This window comes from Elaeis guineensis, chromosome 4 (genome assembly GCF_000442705.2).
Source record: "Elaeis guineensis isolate ETL-2024a chromosome 4, EG11, whole genome shotgun sequence".
In the NCBI taxonomy this organism is placed as follows: Eukaryota; Viridiplantae; Streptophyta; class Magnoliopsida; order Arecales; family Arecaceae; genus Elaeis; species Elaeis guineensis.
In genome coordinates this window covers 23,428,262-23,442,736 of record NC_025996.2, presented here as the reverse complement: position 1 = coordinate 23,442,736, position 14,475 = coordinate 23,428,262, and the positions used below count along the sequence as shown (strand labels likewise).

General features: G+C 39.7%; 2 protein-coding genes and 1 pseudogene across 2 annotated transcripts; 2 read left to right on the top strand and 1 right to left on the bottom strand.

The window, feature by feature from the left end:
• LOC105043357 (uncharacterized) lies at window positions 1–3,503 on the top strand. Its single transcript, XM_010920876.4, is given in 3 exon segments — window positions 1–921; window positions 924–1,692; window positions 1,793–3,503. Coding segments are annotated over 3 exon segments (2,652 nt in total). The 5' UTR covers window positions 1–515; the 3' UTR covers window positions 3,270–3,503.
• A 174-nt stretch (window positions 3,504–3,677) lies between these two features.
• Window positions 3,678–6,249, top strand: LOC105043542 (uncharacterized). Its single transcript, XM_073255861.1, is given in 4 exon segments — window positions 3,678–4,125; window positions 4,128–4,337; window positions 4,340–4,521; window positions 5,394–6,249. Coding segments are annotated over 4 exon segments (885 nt in total). The 5' UTR covers window positions 3,678–3,716; the 3' UTR covers window positions 5,478–6,249.
• LOC140857272 (1-aminocyclopropane-1-carboxylate synthase 6-like) lies at window positions 5,721–6,965 on the bottom strand (annotated as a pseudogene).
• Between the last annotated feature and the right edge of the window lie 7,510 nt (window positions 6,966–14,475).

Below are 14,475 nucleotides of genomic sequence, written 5' to 3'. Positions count from 1 at the left end.
AAAAAAAAAAAAAGAGAAAAAAAAGGCCAAAACAAGCACTGCCCTCTCCCGCACGGCTTCTCTCCCTAAAAAGTTTTTGCAGCTCCTCTGTGACTTCACCTTTCTGCTTCTTATTTGAACTCCTCATTCTCTCTTGCCTCGGTAGTTGGAAGTAGACAAGAAGCATTCAAGTCTTCTAATAATAACAAGAAGAAAGCGGTCACCCCCACCACCACTACCACCCCGACGACAGTACCCACTCCTCCCTTTCCCCATTAAATGCCAATCCACCTGCGTTCGTCCACCGCAAATAGACACACTCGCACGCAGTAACCCACGCAGAAGCAGAGATGTCCTCCTCCTGCTCGCCACGTGCTTCCCCCATCTCTTTAACAGCTCAGCGGAGGATCTCCTCTTGCCAATTAAAACCCCTCACTTAAAGCCCTCACCTACTGCTCTCCACCTTTCTATACTCGCTTTCGAGCGGAGATGCGGAGGGCGGTGACCGCACCACCCTCCCCTAACCGCCGTCCGAGATGACAACCCGCCGCTGTTTCCTCCTCGCTGCCGCCACCAGCCTCTTCCTCCTCTTCCGCCTCTCTCCGGTCTCGCCGGCTACGGCGGAGGAGAAGGAGCTCCTCCTCGAGTTCAAGGGCAACGTCACCGCCGACCCCGGTGGCGCCCTCGCCTCTTGGTCTGCCACCCCCGGCCGCGACCCCTGCGGTGACTTCGCCGGCGTCACCTGCGGGCCCTCCGGCGACGTCGAGAAGATCCTTGTCCACAACGCTTCCCTCGCCGGCACCCTCTCCGCCGCCCTCGCCGGCCTCCCCTCACTCCAGATCATCTCCCTCTTCGGCAACCGCTTCTCTGGCGGTATCCCGTCGGAGTTCGCTGCCCTCACCACCCTCCACAAGCTCAACCTCAGCAAAAACGAGCTATCCGGCCCGTCCCTTCGTTCCTCGGCGACTTCCCCAGCCTCCGCCTCCTCGATCTCTCCATGAACTCCTTCTTCGGCGAGATCCCCGAGAACCTCTTCAAGAACTGCTTCAAGACCCGCTACGTCTCCCTCTCCCACAACAATCTCTCCGGCCCGATCCCGGCCTCCATCGCCAACTGCGCCAACCTCGTCGGATTCGACTTCTCCTTCAACAATCTCACTGGCGAGTTCCTGCCCGAGATCTGCGAGCCGCCGGCCATCAACTATGTCTCGCTGAGGAACAATTCCCTCTCGGGAACCGTCGCCGATAAGGTCTCCAGGTGTCCAAGCTTGGACCTTTTCGATCTTGGGAGCAACTCCTTCTCCGGATCGGTCCCTTTCGATCTCCTGGCCCTCCAAAACCTCAGCTACTTCGACGTGTCTTCTAATAAATTCCAGGGAGAAATCCCAGCGATCAACACTTGCAGCGCGAGATTAGGGCATTTTGATCTCTCCAGCAATGCATTGGATGGTGGCATCCCTTCCGGCATCACGAATTGCCGAGCGCTGAAGTATTTTGATTTAAGCTTCAATGAGCTCAGTGGAAGTATTCCGGCCGACATTGGGAGTTTGAAGTCTCTCAATGTTCTCAGGTTGGGGAATAATGCTGCCATTGGAGGCTCAATTCCACCGGAGCTTGGCAGTGCTGAGCTGCTCCAGATTCTGGACCTCAAAAACCTTCAACTTTCCGGCGGGATTCCCGGTGCCCTGAGCCAATGCCGGTTCCTTCTCGAGCTGTAAGTCCTTCCTAACAGTAAAAGCTCCATTCATAAGCCTTAAAAACAATCATTTCTTTCAGGAATTAATTGAAGGATTCACGGAATTGTGGTTTTACAGGGACTTATCAGGAAATCATTTGCAAGGAGGAATCCCTGATGCTGTTTATAACATCACCTACCTCCAATACCTCGACCTCCATCGAAACCAGCTCGACGGGAGCATCCCGGCAGTAATTGGGGACCTCGCAAAGCTCAAATTCCTCGATCTCTCTGAGAATTCGCTCACAGGAACTATCCCTGACTCACTGGGGAATCTAACACTGCTAACCCATTTCAATGTCTCTTACAACAATCTCAGTGGTGCCATCCCGTCCTCTCCCACCATCCAACAATTTGGACCCTTGGCTTTCTCTCACAATCCATATCTCTGTGGCCCCCCTTTAGAAAATTCCTGCTCGAGTGGTCGTTCCCGGCGAACAAGGCTGTTGAGCACAACCGCCATAGTGGCCATTGTTGCCGCCGCGGTGATTCTTATCGGTGTCTGCGTGGTCACTGTTATGAACATCCAGGCATATAGGAAGAAGAGAGGGGAGGAAGAGATTCTGGTTTCTGAGAGCACCCCTCCACCTTCCACTGATTCAAATGTGATCATTGGAAAGTTGGTTCTTTTCAGCAAGAGTCTACCTTCCAAGTATGAAGATTGGGAGGCAGGGACCAAGGCACTGCTTGATAAGGACTGCCTGGTTGGTGGCGGATCAATTGGAACTGTCTATAAGGCCAGCTTCGAGGGCGGCATCTCCATCGCTGTGAAGAAGCTTGAGACACTCGGGAGAATCAGAAACCAGGATGAGTTCGAGCAGGAGATGGGCCGGCTAGGTGGCCTCAGGCACCCCAATCTGGTGGCATTCCAAGGCTACTACTGGTCGTCCACAATGCAGTTGATTCTATCTGAATACGTCCCCAATGGGAGCCTCTATGACCACCTCCATGGTTCTCGCATTGTCCATTCCGGTGGCAGTAGCAGTGGTGGCAGGGGAGAGCTGTTCTGGTCTAGGAGATTCAATATTGCTCTCGGAATTGCGAGGGCTCTCACCTATCTTCACCATGACTGCAGTCCCCAAGTCCTGCACCTCAACATCAAATCTACAAACATACTATTAGATGAAGGATATGAAGCTAAGTTATCTGATTATGGGCTGGGGAGGCTGCTGCCAATCCTGGGCAACTATGTCTTAACCAAGTTTCATAATGCCGTAGGATATGTGGCACCGGAGTTGGCTTCCCAGAGTTTAAGATATAGTGACAAGTGCGATGTCTATAGCTTTGGGGTGATTTTGCTGGAGCTGGTCACTGGGAGGAAACCGGTGGACAGTCCGGGGGCAGCAGAGGTGGTGGTGCTGCGTGATTATGTGAGAGGGGTGTTGGAGAATGGCACTGCATCTGATTGTTTCGATCTAAACCTGAGGGGCTTCGTGGAGACCGAATTGATTCAGGTCCTGAAGTTGGGGTTGATCAGCACTTCAGAGGCTCCTTCAAGGCGGCCAAGTATGGCGGAGGTGGTGCAATTTTTGGAGTCGATCAAAACCAATTCATGATGTTGGTGGCAAAGAGGTCATGCAAGGATGGATGTGTGGGGTTGGTGGGAATTTTGGTGGCTGATGGAACAGAAGAATGGTGATGGGGCCCCAGCAAGTGTGTAGAATAGAGAGCAAAAAATTAAATTCTTTCCTTCATTCTTTCTTTGGTCACCATTTTCATTGGAATTTGTTTTGTGAAATTTAGATTTTTATTGAAATAAAAGTTATTTTGATCCATTGCAATTTTCACTATTGCCTCCAAAGCTTTTATAGTTGGTCTTTGGGGAGATGCGATAAGAGGATTAGGAATCTTGTACTTTTTAATTCCACCAATAAGAATGGTTGAACCAGAACATTTTGATCAAGGAACAGCTCATCTAACCCACACGTACTATCCTATTTATAGGAGATCATTCAAATGTGAACTGGCATCCGGTTTCTTCGAATTTTAAACTGGTGCTATAGATGGCTGATGAGAAGGAATTCATGGAATCTCATCCCAGGCAACGAGACTGGCAGCAGATCTCCGTTCCATTTCTCTGGGAGGAGAGACCCGGTACACCAAAGAAAGAGTGGATCTCCAAGCCAGTCCCCATGATCTCGGTCCCCTCTCCTGCAAGGCTTGTCGTGTCGGTTCCTTTCGAGTGGGAAGAGAAACCTGGAAAACCACTCCAGTCATCACAGCCATTGCCAGATTCATCACCCCTCCATGCTCTTCACGGGCTGGCTGGCACTCCTCGTTCAGCTTATCTGCTGAACCCTTCAATTGATGAAGAGGAAGGGGTTATTGCTCCCTCAGGTTTCAAAGTGCTAGCTTCTGAAATGAATGATGATGAATCTGGGTTGGCACCTTCTACTTTTCCCAGTCACCATCTGACGCATGTGAATCTTTCACAGATGTGAATGGTTCTCAGGAAGGTTCGAGCGAGAACAGCTCAAACCGGCAGGAAAACTGGTACTCCGTATCGGAGACGGATTGCAATAGCAGTTCGAATAACTCGGCAACACATACTGCCAGCTTTGATGCCTCAGTTGTGGAATTCCTGTTCCCTCTGTCTTCTCCTGATGCAGGTTTTCTTGACAAGGTCATGGGAAAGATAGAGCTCTGATTCCAGCTGCTGCTTGCCCAGAATTGCATCCAACAGCTTACAGTCACAATCGCAGTGTCATGCCCAGGAGAACATTAACTCTGGGGGAACTCATACTGTTGAGCCGCAAGTTAAGCTATAAAATGAAGCCATTTGATGTTAAGGAGAGAAGCCCCTTGAAGGTAATCTCTCGGACTAAAGCTATTTACTTGGTCCTGTTGGACTGCCGCACATTAAATTTTAATTTTGAAAAGTGGCCACTGACCAGTTATTTTTCATAAACTTTGATGCATTCAATTATATTTCTATGAGGTTCCTGCCATTACGGCAGCTGCATTTGATTTTCCCGTCCCTGACCAAAAAGATCGAGAACCTGCGGTCCAGGTTTGGTTGGTAATACTCAGCCTGCTTGACTGAAGTAGAGACCAGCAAACTAGACTGGCTAGCTAAAGGACTCATAGATTGGGAGCCAATCTAACACACTTTCAGATCCAATCAGGCCCTGAAGACCTGTTGAATGGATTGTATCTGGGATCAGGTTTGATTCTAATAGTCAATGGTCAATCAGCTTAACGACACTAGACACCAGCAAGCTAAGGAAAGAGGTTCATAGATCAGGAGCTTATCTGAGCCGCTAGCCTATGCTGTGACTTGCATCTATTTTCATCTGATTGGGATTGGATATATAGATGGGGAATCTCTATAGATCATGGTAGTTCGCCAACCTCTCTACCTAGCATACAATACGATTTCCCTTCACAGCCTGGCACAAAAAAAAAAAAGAAGCAAGAAAGAGCTTCGCTTGGCTGGCCTTCCTAAGCCGATTAGTCTGGATCAGAAGACCTGTTAAAGGATCTGGTCTAGCACTAATACCTGCTCGAAATACATCTATCAGCATAAATAAGAGAATTTAAACAGCACTCTTGTCTTTAGGGGACAATCTAGTTTGCATCTCTCTCAAGTTTATATATTTCAGACACAGAAGAACTTCGAATTGATTACACTTGCAATAGAAATATAGAGACAATGCTCATGCTTCCTCTGACCATTGCAGGTATTCATGAAGAAGAGTCTGCTTGCATGTTTTCCATTCAGTACCAGCAGCAATAAAAACAACGTATTTATCAGCGATTGCTAAGGCGGGAAATGATCACCACAGGACCTATTCGAGGATCTTATGAGATAAGCTTTATTTCACCCTGCACCTCAACCTGTATGCTTCCATGTAGTGATTCCAAAGCTGAGATATTCACCGGTGCATTTCTTAGATTGGCAAAATAGATGGCAATACTCGGAGATCCCCATCGCAGAAATCTTGCCAATTCAGAGCAATGAAACACCAGGCTTAACTGGTGTAGCTCAGAAGTCAAATTTTATCCTTTCAAAAATGAACTCCATGGCTATTCGTAACTCTTGTAACACGTTGTATGACTATAGGTATATCATCCCCCATCAACATTATAAAGCACCACCGAGACCATCCAGGTTCGATATAATGGCATGATGATCTGGCATTATATTAATCTTAGCTGCGTTAAGCAGTTAATTATCCCACAGCACAAGCTCCCCTTTATCACTGTATGATCGAATGAACTTATTCATGTCTGCTTGACGGTAAAATCCACCACTGATTTTTACTCAGTCTATACCTATACCTAACTGGTCGAGACCTTTCACAAACAAAGCATGCTTTTTCTGAGTCTCTTTTGGTTTGTCATGATGTATTCTGTGATTAATTTTGAATCTGCAACATTGCGACTAGCAAATGCGAGTCACAATGGACGAGAATCTTGCAAATTTTGAAGCAATAGATGACTCCCACTCTAAAGGCTGGAAAAGGGAGATCTTTTGACAGCCCAATATTATGTGAGCCCTGCTCCTGTCAAAATCTCGTGTCTGTAGAACCTGTCTGCTTTTCCATGGATTGATCCACCACATATTTCATCAGAAATCACATGGATAATCTTTGCTGTGTCAAATTCAAAAAGGTCATACAGTGTTTCCCTACTCGGTAGATTGCCCCCGGGTTGGAAGGGTTTGAAACAAGAACAGCACTGACTTTTACACCTTGCTTCTTATCCTGATTATATGCTCTTTCAAGAGTAGCAATATTTAAACTAGAGTTCTCGGTGCTTCGACATGGAACGGTATTAAATCTATGCCAGTTCGGCACTTTATATCCCTCTCAAATCTACAATATCAATACTATCAGTATGTGAAATGGATGTACGAATATCGTGGGTGAAAAGGAAAATTTGTTAAGAAAAATCGCCCCGGATAATATGGTGATCAAGAAACAAGGAATGCAATATTTCCAGGGTCTGCAAGACAGAAACTGAGTGTCTCAATTGCAGGAGTTGCACCTGCTGTCAATATTATTCTGGGCAGATTAAATGTGACTGATCCTGGCATGGCATGACTCATAAATTCAGCCACAGCCTGTGAGAGAAAACCACAAAATTGTTAATTAACAGATATTTCGATCTTAGCCAGGAGAATGTCAACAGTTACAATAACAAACATGAATATCACATATTACTTGCCTTTCTGATCGTTGTCGCTTGATGGATGCTAGCCCAAATAGGTTAGCACGGTCGTAGCTGGGGATGTGCTTTCGATAAGCCATGCTGGCCCAAGCAACCAAAAGACCCGGGCAGACTGAATCGTTGAAGTCCAAATTAGCTTAGGGGAAATTTTTTGTGCACCACGGATAATGTAGAAAATCCGACGTGTGCACCATCTTATCTAATTGGTTAGCCACAATTTTTTAATATATATTTAATATCAATAATTCTATTTATTTATTTAAAAATTTTACATGATGAAAATATTTCTACTCTTGGAAAAAAATTAAATATATTTAGCATATTATGACTTTCCACGCATGGAAGTCATAATTTGCCCAAGATGTCATAATATGAAAAGAGTATTTTTGTCCAACCATTTTCAATATGCATTTAATATATGTAATTTTACTTTTTCGTTTGAAAATTTTGAATAACAAAAATACTCTTTGACAAAAACTATAACATCCTGTGCATATTATGACATCCTCTGACATATTATGACATCCTGTGAAAAATAATTATGACTTTTTGTACGTAAGATATTATAATATAGACATAAGATATTAATATTTTTTTTAAAGAGTAAAGATATTTTCGACATTCAAAATTTCAATGAAAAAGTAAAACTGCAGGTATTAAATGTACGTTGGAAAACGGTCGCTACGTAGATTAATCAAAAAGATGGTGCGCTCTACATCGATTGTTCTATACCGCTTGTGGTGCACAAAGAATTTCTCATTAGTTTAGATTCTTTAGGACAGACTGGTAAGTTTCTTTTGGTCAAAGATGAACCGGATCCATTTTGAGCACAGCCTACCTAACCAAGATTCACTTGCTTGGACCAAGCTCCAATGTTATATTTCGGCCCAATCCAAAATTGGGCCGAGGCCAAGCCCAGCTTATTGAAACCCTGGCCTGAGTACAACACCAGGCACTCCCAACATTTTTGACTTTGAATAGCAAGGAAATTTAGGGCTGTCGGATTTACTTGAAAATGCTCGCATCTTTTTTTTTTTTTTTAATGAAAGACGGGATTATCATACACATTTGATGTATATACATCTCAAAAAATCAGAAAATAAAATATTATGAAGGGCAATAGATGCCATCTCCATCCACGGCACCGCACCAAAATAATGAGCCACATAAGAAATAATCCAATCGGCTTGTTTCATGGTAAACATGTTTGATTATAAGAGAGCCGATTATTCAATATAGTCATATGTACTCGGGCCAGAGCGGTATATATTCGGACGCTCAACAATGGAGAGAAGTGGAGGGTAGCCAGGCGAAACATAGGAACGTGCCTACTTTGATCCGTCTTATTTAGGCTTGTTGCATGGGCATTCCAGCGTCATGCTCAGAAGTCAGAATATTTGACAAATAAAAAAATTGATCATTTAAAAATTAAAAAAATTCTTTGTGCACTACAGACGATATAAAAAATCTAACATAAAATGTACCATTTTATCTTATTGAATCATATAGCCATTACTTTCCAACATGTATTTAATGTTTGCATTTATACTTTTTTTTGTTTGAAATTTTGAATGATGAAAATATTTTTTTTAAAAATTATGACATCGTTTCTTAAAAATTATGATATCATTTTTTTCGAAAAAAAATTATGACAAAATCTGTGATGATATTATGATATTCTGCATAAAATTATAATTTTCTGCATAGAATATTATAATTGTTTCATATGATGTCATAATTTTTGTGAAAGAATGTCATAATTTTATAAAGGAGTATTATAATTCTGTAAAAGAGTGTTATAATTTTTTTAGAATGAAAAAGTGTTATAATTTTTGTGAAGAGGTATCATAATTTTTAAAAAGAGGTATCATAATTTTGTAAAGGGGTGTCATAATTTTTTTGGAAGGGAAGGATGTCGTGATTTTTATGAAAAGATGTCATAATTTTAAAAAAAATATTATAATTGTTAAAAAAATATTTTAATCATTTAAAATTTTTTTAAAAAAATAAAATTAAAAATATTAAATATATATTAAAAAATAATAATTACATGATTCAATAGATCGAAGTAGTGCGCTCTGAGATTTTCTACGCTACGGCGGTGCACAAAAATTTTATCTAAAAGCTATGTAAACTTTGACATTCGTACTTGAGCCCACGGAACACAGGTCTGGGCAAGTACTCTTTGAAGCCAGCATCAAAACCAAAATAGTTATCGAGTTCAGGAAGTCAAGGCGTCCGCCACGGTTACTTTCAAACCGTAGATCTGGAGGTAAACTTAAAGCAACAGAGGAAGACATTGAGAAACAAAACTGACCCTGGATTGTCACTACAGAACCAGGAAACATAACCAACAAAAGCTAATAAAGCCAAATTTATCAGTGGAAAATCCGTTGATCAAGTCCAACTCACAACGCATCCCAAGCATTCAAGTCAAAATTCTAATATCATATTAACAAACAGTTAAATCCACAGATCATCTTCCTTATTTCAATTATAGGCTTAAAAGAAATTTTTTAAAAATATATATATATTTTAGAAGAAGATAAATAATCGATATAATACCCATTCCAGCTGCTCCCCTTTCTTGTGGAGCCCAACTTCGCAGGAATTTCAAATAAAAACCCCAATAGGCCTTTCGGACATCATGTCTTTCTTAATTCGTGGATAGAATGATGTTTCTGCGTTGGCCTTCATGCTTGTGTTCTTAATGTAAAGTCAGAAATATTCTACACCATCCAAAACGTTTAGACCCCCTCTCGGGCATTTCTCTTTACAAAAGGATTACATTGCCAGGTCAACTAACACCTAAAATCTTTAACCTGGATATTAAAAGTCTTAAGAATATCATAAATTCATGCATCCCAATGATCCAGTTTACATGTCAAATGCCATCAAGTCATCAAGCAAAACTATTAATCATGTCTGGTAATCATTTTGTAAAACTCCACCATTCTTCAGGACCATGAATTGGTCCACACCATAGTCCACAGATTCAATAAACTAGCCACAAACGTTCTTTTTTTGATGTAATAGCCGCAAACTTTCTTAACATGATGCAACTTAATATATTCTAATGAATGAAATTCCTCTTCCTAATTAGATGCTTAGGCTTTCGGCTAATTTCCAATGATCCGTAATAAGGGTTCTTCCCACAGTTTCACAGTATGATATCCTCAACCCAGGAAGTGACACCAGCCTATACATGACATTAAATTCCCATGCTCATTCATCTATGTTTATAAGGTCAATTTGTTCATGAAACAATTGTTACAAAATGCCATCACATGATGATCCGGTATACATATAGAAATTTTAAAACTTTTAGACACGCAGTAGAAAAAAATTTTAAAAAATTTTCAACATCATTCTAAGACATTCATATAACATAACGATCCTCATTATGTCAAGACAATCTTATATCAGAACAATGTTAAAATAAATTTTTAATTAAATCTAATCTAGTCAAACATGCATATAGAGATCATATCTCAACATAACCCAAGCACCATCATATGTACAAGATTAAGATATAAGCAAAAATAAAAATCTGATTTTTATCTTTGCGCGGATGGATTTTCACTGTAATTCGATGAACCCTGGATATCTTTATGGTCCATTGAAACTGTGATCTGATGATCTATGAATGTCTTCAAGATCCTTTTGAAGTTGCGTAAGTGGCCGGCCTCTACAGGTATCTACACGAGGCTGATCCGATCAGGAGACTCCGATCTCATCGGAGTGCTAGCTCTCTTGCAGAGATCGCTCCTTGGATTATCGAATCTTTGATCTCTTTTGATTCTCTTCTCAAAGAATCAAATAGATCCGGAGAAGGATCAAGAAATCAGATCTAATCTGATTTCTTTTCCCTTTCTCTTCTCAAGAGAAAAAAAAAAGATCTAAAAAAAAGAACAAGAAATTCCATTTCTTTTCTTTTTTTTCCTATCCAACTCTTAGACTGATCATGGAAGAGAAATCATGTCCAACTCTTGAACATCTATGGAGAAGAAGGAAGAGAAAAAAAATCATGTCCAACTCTTAGACAAAGAGGGAGAGAGAGGAAGAGACCTTAACAACCAACCTTTGGTGGTAAGAAAGAAAGGATAAGACGTCTCAACAACCCTCACGCCAATCCTCTTGTGCCGCCCATCCTCTTTTCTCCCTTTCTCTTTTCACGCCAATTCTCCAATTTTTTTTCACTGTGAGATCACCTAAGAGGCACCTCCTTTATCTCTTTTTAAATAGGGGTTAGTTAGGTTAGGATTTGTTAAGAGTCCTTATAAGAGAATGACTCCTATTATTGCCGCCTCATACTTATTGGCGCCAACCCTCTTCGCACCCCTTAATTCCATGGTAAAAATCTACTTGGGCATCCCATGTGAAGCATGGATAAGGTGAGAGAGTCCTAGTCTGATGGGACTCTGATTTTTGATAAAATTTTAATTCGATTCGAATCTAATTCGAATCCAAATTGAGTCAAACTCAATTAGAAATTAAGTTCAAATCCTATTTGGACTAAGAAATTCAAATTAAACCAAATCCAATCAGATCCAATCTGATTTAATTCAGTCCATATTTGATCAAATCAAATATTTTATAATATTTATAAATTAGTTCTCCTATAACTTATCAACTTTTAGTAAGTTCTTCATGTAATATTTATATATAAGTTCAATTATTAATCAAATTGATAATTGAATCCTATTATGATTCAAAATCACTATTCGACATCTCGATCAGTCAGGACCTCTTTTGTATGTGATTCCATAGATTTTATTCTATTTGGTAGTGAGATATATTTTGATCTCTATCAAAATATCATTAAAATTCTTTTCGATGGATTGGAATAATTTCAAAATATGCCCATCAAAGATCATCGATTATCAAGATGATGCTCGATGAGTCTCACAATCCATCAATGATATATAGCAGTATGTAGTGGCAACCTAGTAGAATAGAAGTAATGAACCTCTAGGTGTAGTTACCATGTGATTCAATTCTTCTATCGTAAGTTCCGACAAGATGGAGGTTATGAAAAATTCGTCAAACTCCATTGTCTGTCATATGCAAGATTGGCTTAACTCAAATTCATTTGTGAATTCTCGTGAAAACTCTTTTTTAGTATTCACACTTGCTTTAGTCAAAAAATTTTGAACTTGATCTCGCGAATCACATAGAACTTCTTCTTTTTCTATTAAGATCGATAGATCCCATCTAGGTACACATCCTATTCCTACAATAAACTTACTACAGTCAATATATTCTCAAAGCTCCATATGACTAGAAGATCGAGTTGTGATGTAGTCAAATTACAGCAACCTCATTATGGACAGCCGAGACACCATAGATCAAAGAATCATTCACACTACTATAGCATCGAGAATATCACTGACGAGTGAGTAGATATTCAAATGACTTCTCATGTTAATCACGCTCAGTACTCTTATTCCCTAACAAGCATCTGCACTCTCGCTCAGTGTCCCTACACTGTAAATTTGAGACTCATCTGTCCATAAGAAAGCGATCTGTGCACCAACTTTCTGGATCGATCATTATCTCCGTGATGATTCTATGGTCAGGAGCAGTTTATGAATTAATCACTAATGATATATATCTCAAACTCTTAACTCTTGAGAATGTGTCATCATCTTATTAATTCATTGGACGATTCATGGATACATTCACTATATTAAAAGTAATTAACTATCCTAAATAATTAGATCAGATACAAAATTATGTCCTAGAAAGAATTAATGTATCAGTCCGATTAGCTTCTAGAGCATATATCTAATAACAATATTTTTTTTTAAATTACAACTTATTGAAAATTACATTCAAAAAAACTTTTGTTGGTGTTTGGGGAGAGGGGGGATGATGGAAAAAGATTTTGCTATCTGCATTCAGTAAACCATCCTACCGGCTAACCACCATGGACTATCTTCTTTGGTTCCTACACTTGTGTTGTGTTACACATAACATTTTGTGTGAGATGTGTCCACTCTTCCACATTTTCATATGATATATTTATCTACCCCCCTCGTACATAACTGGTAGGGATCGTAATTTTATTTTCTCCTCTCTCACTTATAAATGCAATGCATATGCTGTAATTTAATTTGATATAGGTAAACCTGCAACCATCAATTAGGTAGGTTTCTCGTCTAATCCTAGTTATATGGCCAAAATTATATTATTAAAATAGATATAACGGTCATCAATTTTTTTTAAAAAAAATAGAAAACAATACCTCCAATATACATATGCTTTGAATGGTCCAAGATATTTTATGGATGCTTAAAAGCCAATTATATAGCAAATTGCTTGAAAGCCTTCTCTACTAGAATATGGAGAGATAGATTGAGGGAGGGAGGAGGAGAGAGAGAGAGAGAGGAAGACAATTAAAAAGAGAGAGAGAGAGAGAGGAAGACAATTAAAAAGAGAGAGAAAAAAGTAACAATGAGGTTAGATTTCATAGACAACTCGTAATTTCATTACAATAGAAATATGAATACATCTTTGAAATACTGCAGGGAGCAGGTTTGTCCTCAAACACAATATGTGAACTCATGATCTGGGCATGGAATTTTGAGTAGCTTGATAAAGTATTTTAGGTATGTATATCGATAAAAAAATATATTCAAATACACACACACATATTGTAAGTTTTGCTTTTTTATCTTTTTTGATACAAATTTTTACTTTTTATTCACTCTTTACAAAAATTATTAATCATACTTTTAAACTATATCGATAAGAGTTTTGTACCCAATCAACTATGCAACAAGTAACAAGTTATTTCCTCTGTATATAAGCTAGCAACAAGCTTCCCCTCAATACCACAACCATGCACATGGTACAAAGCAACATATAAATTTATGTTTTTAACAAAACCATCATAGATTTACCAATAATGCTCCTCACTTTGGCTTTACGTGCATCTGATCAATTCTTTACGTTAGGGTTGTAGACGGATCGGACTTGGATTAGATTCATGCATCCACATCCAAATTCGATAAAAAAAAAATGGATCAAGTTTGGATTCGTCGAAGTTAGTAGGCTCCAAATTGGCATCTTAACAATTAAATTTAAGTTCGGATTCAAGTTCTTTTGAGATGCAATTAAGTACAAAATTTTAGTGGAACAATTAATATGGATGAACAATTCTCTACACAGAAAGGACTTTTATCACAATATACCTCCATATATAATGAATCCATGATAAATTATGATAGGAAAGAAGTATGAGATAGAAAGTTAATGATTAGTTTAAAAAAAATTATAGATTACAATCAAAATCTAAGAGTTGGCTGAAATTTTGGAATTTAAATGGCGTTGGGCAAATCTAAGTATGAGGAGAAAAGCTTAAGAAAAAAGAGATGCATGCGAAAAAGAACAAATCCAAATACGAAGAAAGAGGAGTTGAGACAGCGCCATCAGGTTTTTGGATTCAATCATAACTACAATGAAATTTAATTTGATAAAAAATTAGATCCTATATGTAAGTTCCGACTTCGGTCCAATAACATAATTGGAAATTATCTATATCAAATTATTATAAAATAATTGGGTCAGATTATTAGGTTTTCGGGT